Source organism: Coregonus clupeaformis, unplaced genomic scaffold (assembly GCF_020615455.1).
Source record: "Coregonus clupeaformis isolate EN_2021a unplaced genomic scaffold, ASM2061545v1 scaf0013, whole genome shotgun sequence".
NCBI classification, from domain to species: domain Eukaryota; kingdom Metazoa; phylum Chordata; class Actinopteri; order Salmoniformes; family Salmonidae; genus Coregonus; species Coregonus clupeaformis.
In genome coordinates, this window is record NW_025533468.1 from 1,317,541 (window position 1) to 1,334,549 (window position 17,009).

At 42.9% G+C, this 17,009-nt stretch overlaps 1 protein-coding gene and 1 non-coding gene across 4 annotated transcripts; both read left to right on the plus strand.

The window, feature by feature from the left end:
• Positions 1–2,760: 2,760 nt before the first annotated feature.
• LOC121546297 (phosphate carrier protein, mitochondrial) lies at positions 2,761–9,007 on the plus strand. 3 transcript variants are annotated; one of them, XM_045212437.1, is made up of 8 exons: positions 2,761–2,879; positions 3,337–3,494; positions 4,503–4,627; positions 6,247–6,426; positions 6,646–6,827; positions 7,536–7,708; positions 8,068–8,178; positions 8,528–9,007. In XM_045212437.1, the coding sequence occupies exons 1-8, from the start codon at positions 2,800–2,802 to the stop codon at positions 8,686–8,688; spliced, it is 1,170 nt and encodes a 389-aa protein (XP_045068372.1). In that variant the 5' UTR covers positions 2,761–2,799; the 3' UTR covers positions 8,689–9,007. The 3 variants fall into 3 exon arrangements, with proteins under 3 accessions (XP_045068372.1, XP_041713421.2, XP_045068373.1); XM_041857487.2 differs by lacking the exon at positions 4,503–4,627 and adding an exon at positions 5,640–5,770; XM_045212438.1 differs by lacking the exon at positions 4,503–4,627 and adding an exon at positions 5,640–5,770 and having other exon boundaries at positions 2,794–2,883.
• Positions 7,073–7,307, plus strand: LOC121546870. The gene has a single exon (XR_005996459.1). It is a non-coding gene; the product is annotated as a small nucleolar RNA SNORA53 (small nucleolar RNA).
• Positions 9,008–17,009: the final 8,002 nt, after the last annotated feature.

Genomic DNA, 17,009 nt, shown 5'->3' on the forward strand with positions numbered 1-17,009 from the left:
GAGATTTACCATGGGCCTACATACCGAATTTGATGTTATTTGGACTGGAATTTTGTGTTATTTGGCGTTATATGGTTAAAAGTTTTCAACGTTTTTCCCAAATTTTCAAGATGGAGGAAAATCTATCCTGACGGACCTTATGAGTCCTTGAGGTAAATTTGTTCAGCATGAATAAAAACAACTACATACAACGTTTCAAGTCTTTAGGTCAAACGGGGCGGTGGATATGAGGGTTTAGGTGAGACTGCTTATAACAGCACCACCTAAAGGCCAATCTGTGCCATTCTTTTTGATCGAGTTACTTATGGCCTCTAGTTTCTGTGCCAAATTATATAAAAGTTTCCAATCTATGCTTGATTTATTTGACCATGTCAAGATTTTTGTTTATATATATAAGATTAACAATAGGTTTCACAGCTTCTCTGTGAACCTTTATTAAAATTCAAATAAAAGCTACTTATCTTAAGCTAGGGCTGAGCTAAGCTGAGGGGAAAGCCAGACTGAACAGGTGGAATTTTAGTCAGCTTTTGAAGGTGGTGATAGTCAGAGTTGCAGGTGGCTTGGGGGGAGAGAGTTCCAGAATTTGGGTTCAGCGGTACTGAATGCCCGGTCCCCCATTCTTGTTTTAGGGATGGTGAGTAGTTCTGAGTCAGAGGAGCGGAGACAGCGGGAAGGCGTGTGTATATGGAGGAGGTCGGAGAGGTATGAGGGGCCAAGGCTATGGAGGGCCTTGTAGGTGAGGAGTAAGATCTTGTAGGTAATGCAGAATTTGACTGGGAGCCAGTGAAGGTGGTGCAGAGTGGGGGGTGATGTGTTCCCAGGGTTTGGTGTGTGTGAGGACCCTGGCAGCAGAGTTCTGGACGTACTGGAGCCGCAGTAGTCCAGACTAGAGGTCTTCACGGGTCCACCCAAACCTGAAATTCTAACTTTTTCCTTGGGTCCGGGTCGGGTCCTGTTTGATTGTCATCGGGTCTCGGGTCTATGTAACCACAGCTCTGCATAGCTTGTAGCATATTTATTTTACGCTAATAAGGTGAATTTATTGACTTATAGAAGGCCTAGCCAACATATAAAGGTCAGGTCGGGTCTAGGTCTGGTTGTCGTCGGGTCCATTCGGGTTCGGATCAGATTTTTCTCAGGTCTGTTCAGGTCCGGGTCCCCCTTTTAAAAAATGATTGGGTCCGGTCGGGTCCAACGTTTTGGACCTGAGAAGACCTCTAGTCCAGACGTGATGTAACAATTGATGGTGGAAGAAGGCATATTTGGTGATTTATTTTAAGTGGAGCTCAAAGGAGAGCGTGGGATCCAGGATGACACCCAGGTTTCTGAACTCAGATGATGGGCAGATGGAACAGCCCTCAATGGACATTACGAGGTCGACCCACTTTCTTGAGGAGAGCCTTGGGAGCCACCAGCATGACCTGTTTTATTACTGTTGAGTTTGAGTAGATTGGATGTCATCCAGTTTTGATTTCCTGGAGGCAGTTGATCAGAGACGGGGGAGAGAGATGAGAGGTGGGTTTAGTGTGGATGTAAATCTGGGTGTCATCCGCATAGCAGTGGAAGTTGAGACCATGGCGGCGGATGATCTGGCCCAGGGGAACCATGTAGATAATGAAAAGCAGAGGTTCGAGAACGGAGCCTTGAGGCACTGCAGTACTTTCTAGCTGCAGAGGGGGAGTTGAGCCTGTCAATGATAAAATACAGGCCCCACTGAATACCCTCTAATTAGCCCAGAGTGGAAACCAGGAATAGTTTCACCTATTGCACTCATAGGACCCTGACGCTAATTTTAACTTCACCCAGACAACTACACACAGTCAGTCAGAAGCAGGATTGAGCTACCTACTGACTGACCATTGCCAAAGGAATGTTAAATATAGGTTGTAGTATAGGCATGAAGGCATTCTCTGTGGTTTCTGCTCTCTTATTTGATATTTATTAAACTGGTCCAATCATTCAGAAGTCCTCTTGATAAGAGCTCATAGGAATATTGAGCTAAACTGCAATGGATACATTAGGTACCGCAAGGTGTAATGCCGAGTTCACATGCTACTCGGAACTCTGACATTTCTGACTTGCTAACTGCTTGAACGTGGCATGTGTATAACTATAACCATAGCAAGTTGGAAATATAAGCGTTTCCTAGTTCCGACTAGCATGTGAACGTGGCAAAAGTCAAGACTGCCCTGACACTGATGACCTGTAGGGATGGAAGACTGCCCTGCTCCACAGGCCTAGATTACTACCATGGACAAGAATAGACTGCCAGGGCATAGTAATCTACTTACTCAGACCTCAGACCTCTCTCTCTCTCCCACATGCTCTCTCTCTGCCTCCCCCCTCAATTCAATTAAATTCAAAGGAATTTATTGGCATGGGAAACATATGGTTACATTGCCTCTCTCTCTCCCACTCAATCCCTCTCTATCTCCCACACACATGCACACACTGCACTCCATCATGTATCAACTAAAGTGTCTGGAATACAAATGTGATACAGCAAAAATCATTTGAGCAGTTTTTGAACACAAGAAAGCAACAAGCACAGCAAATGTGTTTAGTCTTCCATGTGGTTGGTGGCACTGTCACTTCTCCTAAAACTCGATTTAAAGAGCATTCTAGCATTGTACTTCTATGATAGCACTGACCGCCTAGGAAAGTCCGCCTAGGAAAATCCTATTTCGTGATTAGACCCCGCATTTTGATTGACTGCACTGTCATTCCGTATATCGTCCCTGATAGGACAGTATGCAGAAGGACTCGCCCACTTTTCCCCGTGACGTCAGGGAAGGACAAATGGATTTACCCCGAGGTCGTTCGGCCCCTGTGAGCGGTCAGTTAATAGAGCGGAGGCGCCATTTTAAGACACCGAGCGAGTGAGTGGAGTTCTATGAAATATTTAACATAACAATTCGATTTTACATTGTTAGAGTAGAATGGAATATGAAAGCTTGTCTTTACTGTAATGCTGTGTTTAGAATGTTTTATTTTGGTAGCTTGGCTTGTGTTGCGCAACCGTTCCACCTTGGGAAAGCTAGCTAACGTTAATCAGCTGCTAACTAGCTAGTACTAGTGTGAGCTAGCTAAGTTAGTTAGTTAACGTAATGTAGCTAACTAGCCAGAGAGTAATAGCTGCCAGCACCAACAATAACATGATGGAATACGGTTTGCCTTTCCATTCAACGTTGTCTGGTTGTAAAACTATAGTTACATCCCACGTGACATTCCAACCCCTTTCCGAGCCTGTCAGTGTCAGCTGTCTGACTGCTGTCTGATCGTGTTTCTATAGCAAGGTAGTGAGCTAGCTTGCTAACATTCGCTTTCATTCTACAGCCCGGTTTTGGACACCATGTATCCGACCACACTAACGCAGTTGTCCCGGGCTAATCCATTCAACGCCCCGCTCTTCTCCCTCCAAGAAATCGAGGAGCCCAAACAGAGCCTTCCCGCAAATGGACAGAGCCGCAACCTCGCTGCCGCAACAATCGCTGGTAAATCAAGGTTCTGCATGCTAACAAGTGCAGTTAGCAAGTAGCTAGCTAGCAAGCGAGCAAGTACGCAGCCAGCTGAATCAATGACAATGATGAGACGAGATACCGATTTTATTCACCATGTGTTATTTAATGGATATGACAGTTTGTTGGTCAAACGTTTAACGGTACCTAGCCACTGTCATGAAATGTGTAATGTCAAAGACAGGCTAGGCCTTGTCTATGGAGGACATGGAAGGGCAAATGTAAACTTTGAAATATGCTGCAGGTGTTTGAACTGAATTAATTTCGTCCCCCAATCGCTGTTTAAAACTAAGGTGAGAGGCCCCTGACTTAAAAGGGCAAAGTAGAAGTTAGGCGAATGTCTGTGTATTGCTTTCTAGCACACCAACCAGCTAAAGATATGCGTGTGACCCCTAGACGGGGGCATTTCATTGGTTCTCATTTCAGACACGTTTGACAAGTTTTGTCAAGATTTAGGATCACTTGAAATGCTATCCCTTTTGTAGCCTAAAGCATGGCCTTCAACAACCCCTCAGTCATATTCTGACAACATTTCATTGTTGCTTTACATTTTTCTATGGAATATTTTTTGTTTTCACGGATTAGCCAGCCTAGTTCTGAAGGTGACATTAGCTATTTTTTAACCACGATATTTGGGTAAGGCTTTTGGTTCGTTTTAGAGCTTGCTGGCCAGTGCCCTTTTTTAAAATAGCATAAACACTGTGTGCTGGTTGGTTGATTAGTTATACAGCTAGTCTGCTCTGCTGGTACAGTGCCTGTTGCACAACAGTCTGCCCTCACAAGGAGTAAATGTTCTATTTGTGCATGGCTCTTTGCACCTGTGATATAGGCCTATGCAGACTACATAGGACAGGACACACACAATTAAGCTCCACTTGCATTTGCCCTTTAGCCTAGTGAAGATGCAGCTTGCTCTTACTACCACTTTTCTAATGATCAACACCAAGTCCCCGTTTTGAAAGTATTGCCTGACTCTTTCTTCAGAGGGAGACAGCTGTGAGTTCGGCTCACGGAAGTATTTACTCCTGTGTGGGTTTGGTGGCATCATCAGCTGTGGCACCACACACGCAGCCCTAGTGCCCCTCGATCTGGTCAAATGCAGAATGCAGGTCTGTCTATCCCTGTGGCCTGGTGCCACTTAAAACCCAACACACTGTTTTTCTTATTTTTATGCATTCATTTGCATGGGAGAATGGATGTATCAAGCAGCCCTGTTTTGTGCAGTCGTGGTGGAGTGTTTGTCATTGTTCCTCCTGTTTTATCCCACTTGATCACCTGATTTTATTGTTTTAGAATGACCCACATCGCATGTTAAGTGTGTGATTCACAATCACCAGTTTTATTGTTTAATGAACCTCCCTGCCTGCTACCATTCCCCTTCTCAATCCACAGTTAAAGGACTTGTAGGTCACTGGAAGGTCAGGAGTGACAATGGAAAAATGTGTTCAGAATGTTCACCCTGCTATTTATAACATGATCAAAGTGCAGCTATGCATTGCTAGAATGTAGCCTATAGCTTTATACTGTAAGTAGGTCCAAAGGCCCAAGTAATTTACACCTCAATTGAATTATTTCCAGCTTTAAAGTGAATAGAGTATAAATGATTTATGCAGGCTATATGTATTATTTCAACTAACTATACAGCTGATGCTTCAACAAAATCGTTTTTTTAAGTAAAAGCTGTTAGACATTTGAGTCAAGTTAGAATTCTCAACGTTTCTTTTTTTTTAACCAATGATGTTTATCCCTAACTTATGATTAGTTGATCAATGAGTGAAAGAAATCATGGGTATATAATCACAATCAGTTAGTCAATTTAAAATCACAAGCAGGGTTGGGCTCAGTTCCTTTTCAATTCAGGAAGTGCATTGTAAACTGATTCAAATTGTAAGCAATTATCATAGAAAACCATTGAGGTAAATTGAAATTGGAATGTCAGTTTACTTCCTGAATTGAAAAGGAATTGACCTAAACCCTGATTCACAAGTGTTTGAAATTTGAACTGACTCATTCCCTGGTGTGTTCTAATGTAATGGTGGCATGTTTGTTGGTGATTATTATCCTGTGTTGCATGTGTCGTGACTGCATGGTGTGCACGTATTGTTGTGTATTTTGCTGCAGACTCTGCAGATGTGAGCTGTGAGTTTGGCTCAACAAAGTACTATGCCCTGTGTGGCTTTGGGGGTATCCTGAGCTGCGGCCTCACACACACAGCTGTTGTACCCCTCGACCTTGTCAAATGCCGCATCCAGGTTTGTGGTACCCCCTGTAGCTGTCTGCTATGTGAAGGCCTCCATAGCTCCTGTAAGAAAAGGTGCCCAATCCCAAATCTACCCCTAAGAAGTTAGTTTAAACTTTATTGTCCCAGAGGGATTGTTCCACAATTGTGGCCTTACAATTCAAGACCTTGCAGTCCAAATTTACCCTTAATTCCTATGCACTTGAATAGATGAGGAAGAAATTGGGTGGAAAACTCGATTTGGGATTGGGCAGACGTTTCCTGTAGATTAGCAGCCATCAGGTAAATCACTAGCTATCAGTAGTAATGTTCACCTGGATAACCCCCTAGTTCACAACCTGAAACCTAGCTAGTATTATTTTTTTGGATATAAACATGGCCTAGAACCCTTAGATAAAATTACCTAGATTTCAGCCCATAAGGCTCTAGACTAGTCTACCCCTATTGTTCCCTTGACCCTCGACTAATCGATTGGTTTTTCTTCCTTAGGTGGACCCTGACAAGTACAAGAGCATTGGCAAAGGCTTCTCCCTCACATTGAAGGAGGATGGAGCCCGAGGGCTGGCTAAGGGCTGGGCCCCTACCTTCATCGGCTACTCCATGCAGGGTCTCTGCAAGTTTGGCTTCTATGAGATGTTCAAGATCTTCTACAGCGACATGCTTGGAGAGGTCAGTCAGGGGTAGGAACCAATGTGGGTAGAAACCAACACGGTGTTATTCCCTGGTTTACAGTGTTTTAAAGGGACACTTCACCCACCAAAAATGGTAAATTACATGCTAATTAGCAGACGCTTTTATCCAAGTACTGTACGTGACTTTGAACCCATGACATTGGTGTTGCTAGCCCACACTGGACCACAGCTCACCTCGCCCCCTCTCATCTAACAGGAGAACACCTACCTGTGGAGGACATCCCTGTACCTGGCTGCGTCTGCCAGTGCAGAGTTCTTCGCTGACATTGCCCTGGCCCCCATGGAGGCGTGCAAAGTGCGTATCCAGACCTGCCCTGGCTACGCCAACAACCTCAGACAGTGTGCTCCCAAGATGTTCGCAGAGGAGGGAGTATGGGCGTGAGTAGATATTGTATTTGTGTTTGAGGTGTTATATTTGTTTTGGAGGCTGTATAACCTGTAAAAGTATTCAACCCTTCTCATGGACAGCTATGAGGTGTGTATGCTTTTGTTCCTACACTAGGTGAACAAATTTGCTTCAACTTGATTAGATTATTTGGGTGTTTCTTGGCTGGTATGGAACATAAGCCTGCAAAAGTAATTAATTATTGCTCCCCATAGCTGATTTGTTAGGTTACCAAACAAACACGCTCCTTAGATCTACCTCTGGAGGGCACTCCTGTGCTGGTGCTGTTGTCTCTGCGTGCTGCAGCTCCAGCTTGGAGGCCCTCAGCAGCTTTTTGGCTGTACAGTTGGAGGTGCTTGAGTCATTGGCGTGTGAGAGCAGTCTACCTGCCTCCCAGCAACCCAGCTGCACTGGCAACCCTCAGTTCCACTGGCGGGACCCTACCAGTACAGCTTTGCTGGGGGATAGACAATCACCTAGGCCCTAATGGTATTTCCCAGGTTTGCGCCTTGATAGTCTAACATAGTTTGTTCTCATATTGTTTACACTCTTGTGTGGGGAAAAATGACTGGGGAAAGTCAGTGCCTTGTTAGTAACCACCGTATTGCTTTCACCTATGGTTTCTGATCAGAGAGACGAGAACAGAAATCTGAATGGAACTGACACTTCCTTCTCTCTCCCCACCCCATCCTTTCTCTCAGGTTCTACAAGGGTGTGGTTCCCCTGTGGATGAGGCAGATCCCCTATACCATGATGAAGTTTGCCTGCTTTGAGAGGACTGTGGAGCTGCTCTACAAACACGTGGTGCCCAAACCCCGCGCTGAGTGCACCAAGGGCGAGCAGCTGATCGTCACCTTCACGGCCGGCTACATCGGTGAGCAGTAGTACCACAGGAAATAGGATGAAGGTGGCCCACCTAGAGTCAGGATTGTGTTGTCCTTGTAAATAAGGTTAGGATTGGGGGAAGCGTAATATGATCCTAGATCTGTGCCTAATGGCAACTTCTACCCAGAGAAACCTGGGTCGTATTCATTAGTGCGCGCCATAGCAAAATGTTTTGCAACGGAAAATGAAAATAAGCGTTTCTTATTGGACATGTACAGGTAGTTGTCCCTCCGTTTCAATCAGTTTTCTTCCATTTGGTGACGAACAAAGATGACCCAGGCTTCTGTTTGATTGGATATAATGGACCTATATAAGAGTGTGTGCTGATGATTTGTCTGTCCCCTGCAGCTGGTGTGTTCTGTGCCATCGTGTCCCACCCAGCGGACTCAGTGGTGTCTGTACTGAACAAGGAGAGTGGCAGCACCGCCGTCCAAGTGCTCAAGAAGCTCGGACCTAAAGGTGAGCGGACAACCATAGGGCTTGTCTTACTGGCTGTACAGTTGGAGGTGCTGGAGTCATTGGTGTGTGAGAGCAGTCTACCTGCCCCCCAGCGCCACTGCTGCACTGGCAACCCTCAGTTCCACCATTGCAGCCAGGCTGGGGGGTGGATAACACTTGTTTTTGTCCCTTTGGAACAGTCCTGTAACAGTCAGTCTACTGAATATGGTCTTTTAAATCTTGCATTGTATGACTGCCCAACATTGGGTGTTTGGCCCGCTCAAAGAAACATAAAAGCAGATGTAATTTATTGATACACTTCCAACACCTCACCTAAACATCCCATCTCCCATTCTCTCCCCCTTTTAAGGTGTGTGGAAGGGCCTGGTTGCCCGTATCATCATGATCGGTACCCTGACCGCCCTGCAGTGGTTCATCTACGATTCCGTAAAGGTCTACTTCCGCCTGCCCCGTCCCCCTCCCCCTGAGATGCCAGAGTCCCTCAAGAAGAAGCTAGGGCTCACTGAGTAAAAAAACAAACAACCCAACTACACTCCAACCCCCTAACTTCATCTCCGGGGCCCCCTCTCGACTCTCACCTCACCACCCTGGCTGCAGCACACAGCTCTGTTTTCTATATTTATGTTCCTAAAGCAGCTCCTCTTCTCCAGGCCCAGGGCTGTTCCTCCCATGTATATTTAAGAGAAAGAGACTGGAAGGGAGAGATCCAAGTTCGTTCCCCCTCTGCACTGATGTACGGGAGAATATACGTACTGTAGAAACATGGTCTGGTTTTATCGAATCGTGTCATTAGTTATATAATTATTAAAATAAATGATTCCCTCTAAAACATGTCCGGTTGTTTTAATTTCTTGAAGTTTTCCACTGCAATTAAAATAATAATTTAGGTATTGGGGTAAACACTGGTATATTGGTATACTATACATTTTAAGCTGCCTGACTGTTTCAGGGTGGCGTCATAGTCAAATTTGAGTTGGCAATAGCTTTGAATTACTTACATTACTTGAAATTACTGTCATGCAATACTGAGTGACACATGATATAGAGCAGGGGTTCCCAAACGTTTTCACTCGGGGGCGACCACTTCCAGCATTTGGGAACAACTTGCGCCCCCCCTAAGTGTGCCACATCTATTTCTATGGGCACAAGCACTGTTCATGACACAAACTGTTCACACCCCTCTTGTTGGTGGAGAGAATGTTGCAGGTTTATTTCTTGCAATTCTATACATTTTGCCATGTCTAAAGTGTATTCAAGGGATATTTGAGTGACATTTATTTTTACAATATGGGCAAAAAAAAATAAAAAAACCGTTAGCTGACATGGGCTAGTTGATCTGGACATTTCTGACAAGTTATAAATAGCTCTCTAAGGTATGCAATGACTAACATGACAACAGGAACTGATGATGCACTACCCAATTTTGAAATTGTACCTTGTGCATTCTACTAAAACTGTCAAGAGTAAGTTTAAAGCCAAACTGAGTTTGTTAAAAACAAAAAAAAAGTATACCTGCACCTCCCCTAGACTGCGCATGGACCACTGAATAGAGTACCACAGTATGAGTCATGGTACCCATAAAACCTAGCGGTCAAACAAAGAAATGGTTCCAATCATTTTTCCATAGGGGATTTTAGAAACGTGACGTTTTGATAACCGTGTTAACCTCTAGAACAAGGTGACTTGTCAATATATTCGCCAGTATATACCCCCCCTTTTTTTAAAAAAAATGCTAATGTGGCTGTCATAAAGAACTACAAATGCCATGATCTGGACGAGTCTGCCGAATTGAGGCAAAAGTAAGAGTTGCTGGATTTACTATCTGATGTTAGCTAAATGTAGTAATAAATAAATTGGATACATTTCTTTAAATGTCTTGTGCAAGTTTTAAATTGACACAATACCTGTTAAAGGCGTCAGCTAGAGATGACGTGCAGGAGCTTGCAGGGATTTGTAGTCTTGCATGATGTCTACTTTGATGCTAATTAGCTGTTATGAGAATTATTTAACAAACTATTTCAGTGTCTCTGTGCGTCTCCCAAAAGGTTGTAAGTCTTTTGGATTTAAGAAACGGACAGAGTCCCAGTCTGCATAGTCAGAGATTTATTCATTGAGAATTCTGGGGCCTCACAACGAGGAACACCATTATATACACACACACATTCTTTGTCCCGAGAGACACTCCCTGACTTAGTTTCACAATATTACAACATAACAACAATTTCGCTCTCCATCCTCTTTCATAAGCTATTCTGATTTCTCAGACTAGACTTCCTCATTCCCCAAAACAGTTATGTTCTAACCCCATGATCGAAATCGCAACCTTTACTCTTTAGCAATTTACATTACATTTACATTTACGTCATTTAGCAGACGCTCTTAGCAATGGTACCTAACCTGTTTACCCACTATCTGGAGACAACAGTCTAAGCCTATATTGAAGAAAATGTTGAATGGCGCAGTGGTCTAAGGCACTGCATCGCAGTGCTAGCTGTGCCACTAGAGATCCTGGTTCGAATCCAGGCTCTGTCGATGCCGGCCGCGACCAGGAGACCTATGGGGCGGGCACAATTGGTCCAGGGTAGGGAAAGGGAATGGCCGGCAGGGATGTAGCTCAGTTGGTAGAGCATGGCGTTTGCAACGCCAGGGTTGTGTGTTCGATTCCCAAAGGGTATAAAAAAATTTTTTTTTAATAATGTAAGTCGCTCTGGATAAGAACATTTGCTAAAAATGACAACACATTTTTTAAAATCACATTATGCAATATTGGTTAATTAATAATTAAAATAAGAACATTTCACAATTCTATTTAAGGGTGGAACATTTAGTCATTACTTTTTAACCTGTATATATTTAATTTCTATATCATTAGCATTTTGGGATCTGAGAGTAAATAGAGCTGAATATATATATATTTTTTTTGTGGTCCTCTGTAGCTCAGCTGGTAGAGCACGGCGCTTGTAACGCCAAGGTAGTGGGTTCGATCCCCGGGACCACCCATACACAAAAATGTATGCACGCATGACTGTAAGTCGCTTTGGATAAAAGCGTCTGCTAAATGGCATATTATTATTATATTGATAAAAGTCACCTTGTCCGGGAGAGATTTACTGTACATGGTTATCAAAACGTCACGCCAGGGTAAGCCTACACGAAACACAGCCCTTATTTTAAGAGTTTCTAAAATTCCCTATGGGGAAAATGAATGGTGGAAAAACAATTGGAACCATTTCCTTGTTTGACCGCTAGGTTTTGTGGGTATTATCTGTGCACCTCTATACCCTCAGAAATAGAAACAGGTGCAGGAACTGTTTCTTTTCTCTATATAAACACTAGAGGGAGCTATATACTATGTACAGCGTTTGTCAGAATGGAATTTAGTTGGGTTACAATGACCTGAATATCACATTTGTATTCCTTTGTGATATACAAAAAAATAATTGTCCCTAGTGATGCTCTTATCTGATGACTGTCTCTGGATAGAGAATCACCCCATTTATGAAAAATGCATCCTGTCAGAACAAAGTTGCCTGCGTCATTCTGCTTTGTAAAATGGAGGCCTGAGCAATGAGCATTGATAGTATGTGATTTGGGTGCAGGGCTAGGAGGTGAGCAGAACTGCCTGAGGCTCTGGGGAATCTAATGGACCCAAGAGGCATCACATCGACGGCCTCCCAATGTTAATCAGACCGCATTGTGACTCAGTAACCATGTCTTTATAATCTATTTGGTTGCTCTTAATAATGTGGTTTTCACATTTCCCTTCCCTGAAAGCAGCAGACACACAATGGAAGCGATGTTTCCAGGAAATTAGATGTGTGTTGTGTTTGCGTACTGCTGACTGTGGAGGTTGGGGGTGGGGTCATGGGATATGGATTCCCATTTCTCTGTGACCCCTTGGTGACCTCTGTCTAACGCGGTAACCATTGTGTGCTTTCAAATAGTAATGACTCAGATGTACTCTGCTGCTACTGCTGTTTGAAAAAAACATGGTTTATTTAAAGTGGGGGGATGTTGATGAGCATGGAATATACTCCCAAAATGTGTGAAATTCAGAAATGACTGTACAGATATTGATATCATGGTACGATTCATTCAATCAGTCAGTAACGGATTCATTTCTTAACTCTATTACTTGTGGTGTTATGTAGCCTAATGTATCATATGTCTACACTTTGTCTTTCATCCATTAGTCCTGGGAAGTACATAACAAGTACTAACTACCACCTCAAGCAACGTAACATTCCAGAGATGCTCAGTACTGCTATAGATAACTAGCTATCCTTTCAAGTTGTATTAGTCGTATGTACAGGATACACAATAATAAATAATACAATATAAGAATAAGAACATAAAGTAATGGCTCAATAAAATAGAATAAACATATAACATGTCCTCAAGTTAACATCGTCCTGTGGTGTAAACTCTAAAAGGATAGCTGCTGAGGGGACAAGCTCGGTTTGCTATTTTTACCCTGGTCCCTAATATATATCACTGTGGACTACTGAGGTGGCGACAGCTGCAGCCCATCAGTGGCAGTTCTCCCAATCCCCAGAGAGACAGGCCTGCCAATGTTTTCCCACTTCTATCTTCCATGTTGTTTTAATACTGCAACTGAAGATAAAACTGAAGTCCTGAAAAGCTTCAAATGTAGTACTATGGAAAAACATTTGAAACACAGGATATTGGAAATAGTCTAAGCCTGCCCTGGTGATATTGGAACTTGTTGCCGTCTCTTCATGATGTGACTGCACCACAGCTGACGACAGCACAGGAAACAGTTCATATTAATATCCTTCCTCTGTGTGTGCGCATGTGTGAATGTGTATGCGGTCATGCAGAGGTGTGTGTGTGTGTCGACTCCATTGTGTTTCTGCCCTTGTGTTGGTTTTGTGGAGGCCACTCTGAAACAGTAGCCAGTGTTCCTGTGTCACAAGAGCTGGGCCGAGTTAGGGGGTGGGCTGAGCCTGAGCCAAAATGGCACCCTATTTCCTATGTAATGAACAACCTCAGGCCAGAGCCTCATGGGCCTCTGTCATGTGTAGTATAAAGCAGTAGCTAGCAATTTAATGAGTTACTGTGTGGGAAACTTGAGGTGTATCATGTGACTAGTGTTTTTCATTGATCATTGATTGATTAATTGATCATGGCAAGTAATGATATAGTTGTGTGATACACATTCAGGGATTGTGAGGAGGAACAATGGCTATCATTGGGCGGATTGGATTATGCTGAGTCCCGGGGCATCGATCTATGGCCGTTACGTGAACGGGCAAAAGTGGTGAGGGAGGAACGCCCTTCTCAAATCGAAGAGTAATCTGCGCCGCTCGGTCATGTTGTCAACAAGGCAGCATGATGCATCTTCCAGAAACATACATCTCTTTTCTGTAAAATATGTTTGAATTTTCAAACTAGTTTTCATTGGGAAGGCAGATAAAGCATTTTTACCATACAGAGGTTGCCATACAGAGGTTGAACTTTTCTGTCATATTGCCCGTTCCCATCAAATTTCTATACAAATATTTGGTGGGATAAATTGAAGCCGAATCTCAAGTGCTTCACATTACAACAAGCATTGCTACCGCTCATGACCTTGTTAATGGTGGGACTGGACTGTTCTGTGTGTCATTGTGCCCTGTAATCACATGTACCCACCTTGTGTGTGATGATAAGGATATCTGACAGGGAGAGAGGGAGTGAGCGAGAAGAGGTGGGAGAGAGGGAGAAGTAGGGATAGAGAAAGAGAGAGGTGGGAGAGAGACAGAAAAAGACAGACAGAGAGAGAGGAATAGAGAGAGACAAAGGGAGAGAGCTTGGTGCACCACACTACACACTCCCTGCTTGCATGTTCACCAAACAATGCCCTTGCTGCAGCTGACTGGATGTCTTTAACAGGATCAGTGTCCTCTCACCTCATTGGCTGAGAAAGTAGGAGTGACTTAAACCCCATTGGGTGCTGCGGCTTCATGTGTGAGATTCATAGCATTGCAGCAACATCAGGAGAGGAGGGAGGGAGAATAGCCATCTAATACAGTATGTGATACATGAGTTTACCTCATCAGTTAAATGAATCTATTGGAGGACAGTGGAATAGATTATAGCAAAGTGGAATGGAGCACAGTGAAATGGAACGCCAAAACATTAGGCTAGTACAGAGTACAGTAGAAATGTAGTAGATTTACCATAGGCCTATGTTAATAAATGTCATCATTAAAATGCATGACATGATTTAAAGACATGTTTTCCTCCACCTACATAATCCCCCAAAACCTGGGAACACTAAAACATGACAAAGGGGAGGACAAACAATGTAGCACTGAGCCAAAGTAAACATCCTAGCGGCAAGGCGTGGTCTATATAGGAGACAACCAGTGTCTATTGTCTTTACACTGTCTGGGTTCATGACATCATCACCCCTCTCTCACCAGTTGACCAAGTGACCGTTGGACCTGTTGCAATAGTTACAATAGGAGACCCTTGTAATATTATATAATCTTACTATGCCCTTTACCCATCACACTGCGAGGGAATGACAACAGTTGACTGTATGTCACTGAAAAATAAAAAAAAGTTAAGTCAAATTTAAAAAGTTTGTAACCTGGCTGCCTTAAAAATTTTAAGTACAATCTGGATTTCGTGTTGAGTTAACTCAATCTAAAGTTACTTCAACCTAGTAAATTAACTGGAATGGACAATTTGGATTTAATAACTTGTTGAGTGAACTTTATACTTTTAGTCAAATCAACTGATTTTTGTAGTTGTCCTAACAAAGCTACTCAAGTTGTTTTGACAAATCACGAAGTGGAGAGGAAGTATTTGATAGTCAGAAAAACATAACTTTTTGTTGTTTTATCTTACCGAAGTTTGTAACCTTTGATAATCCTTTTGAGATTAGCCTTATTCTAAAATGGATTAAATTGATTTTTTTCCTCACACAACACCCCATAATGACAATGTGAAAACAGGTTTTTAGAAATTTTTGCAAATGTATAAACAAATGAAAACATAAATAGCTTATTTACATAAGTATTCAGGCCCTTTGCTATGAGACTCGAAATTGAGCTCAGGTGCATCCTGTTTCCATTTATCTTCCTTGAGATGTTTCTACAACTTGTTTAAAGTCCACCTGTGGTAAATTCAATTGATTGGACATGATTTGGATAGGCACACACCTGTCTATATAATAACCCACAGTTGACAGTGCATGTCAGTGCAAAAACCAAGCCATGAGGTCGAAGGAATTGTCCATAGAGCTCCGAGACAGGATTGTGTTGAGGCACAGATTTGGGGAAGGGTACCAAAACATTTCTGCAGCATTGAAGGTCCCCAAGAACACAGTGGCCTCCATCCAAAATAGCTGTGCAGCGACGCTCCCCATCCAACCTGACAGAGCTTGAGAGGATCTGCACAGAAGAATGTGAGAAACTCCCCAAATATAGGTGTGCCAAGCTTGTATTGTCATACCCAAGAAGACTCAAGGCTGTAGTCGCTGCCAAAAGTGCTTCAACAAAGTACTGAGTAAAGGGTCTGAATACTTATGTAAATGTGATATTTCAGTTTTTTTTTTTTTTATACATTCGCAAAAAAAAATTTTAAACCTGTTTTTGCTTTGTCATTATGGAGTATTGTGTGTAGATTGATGAGGAAATAAAACAATTTTATCAATTTTTGAATAAGGCTGTAAAGTAACAAAATGTGGAAAACGTCAAGGGGTATGAATACTTTCCGAATGCACTGTATGTATACTACCAGTCAAAAGTTTGGACACCTACTCATTCAACGGTTTTTCTTTATTTGGACTATTTTCTACATTGTAGAATAATAGTGAAGACATCAAAACTATGAAATAACACATATGGAATCATGTAGTAACCAAAAAAGTGTTAAACAAATCAAAATATATTTTATATTTGAGATTCTTCAAATAGCCACCCTTTGCCTTGATGACAGCTTTGCAAATTTTTTTATTTTTATTTTCTAAAATCAAACGCACCCCCTGCAACTGGACACAGACATTGATGAGATTCCTGTTTCCACGAATTGAGGATGAAGACAGTATCGCCAAGCTATGGTTGGTCGAAAATGTTCTGTGCTACACCAATCAATATCAAACCTGTAACTCACAGTATAATGGATGCCACATTTGTTTTGTGTTAAATCACATTATCTGGTGTTACAATCTGTAGCTAAGACCATTGCAGCTTATGAGTCTACTATCAATAAGGTCTACCTATATTAGAATCACGTGTTGTCAATCAGCATAGGCTTTTAAACTTGCAAACTTGAACATGACATCTCTCTTTCTCTCTCTTTCCCTCCCTCCCTCTCTGTAGGTGCTGAACACCTTGGATATGCCTACAGTTTTCCTTTTCATATTAAAGTCCCTTGGACACACCTAGTTGTTGGTGTCCACATCACCAACAAACGGTCCAAGTACACCAAGACAGTCGTGAAGAGGCAACGACAAAACCTATTCCCCCTAAGGAGATTGAAAAGATTTGGCATGGGTCCTCAGATCCTCAAACGTTCTAAAGCTGCACCATCGAGAGCATCCTGACTGGTTGCATCACTGCCTGGTATGGCAACTGCTTGGCCTCCGACCGCAAGGCACTACAGAGGGTAGTGCGTACGGCCCAGTACATCACTGGGGCCAAGCTTCCTGCCATCCAGGACCTCTATACCAGGCGGTGTCAGAGGAAGGCCCTAAAAATGGTCAAAGACTCCAGCCACCCTAGTCATAGACTGTTCTCTCTGCTACCCCATGACAAGCGGTCTAGGTCTAAGAGGCTTCTAAACAGCTTCTACCCCCAAGCTATAAGACTCCTGAACAT

Bases quoted from the DNA above. Each gene is read 5' to 3' on its own strand.
- LOC121546297 (XM_041857487.2), top strand. From the start codon at position 2,800: ATGGATTTACCCCGAGGTCGTTCGGCCCCTGTGAGCGGTCAGTTAATA. The intron at 2,880-3,336 runs GTGAGTGGAGTT...TTCATTCTACAG, and splicing joins CATTTTAAGACACCGAGCGA to CCCGGTTTTGGACACCATGT. The intron at 3,495-5,639 runs GTAAATCAAGGT...ATTTTGCTGCAG, and splicing joins CGCTGCCGCAACAATCGCTG to ACTCTGCAGATGTGAGCTGT.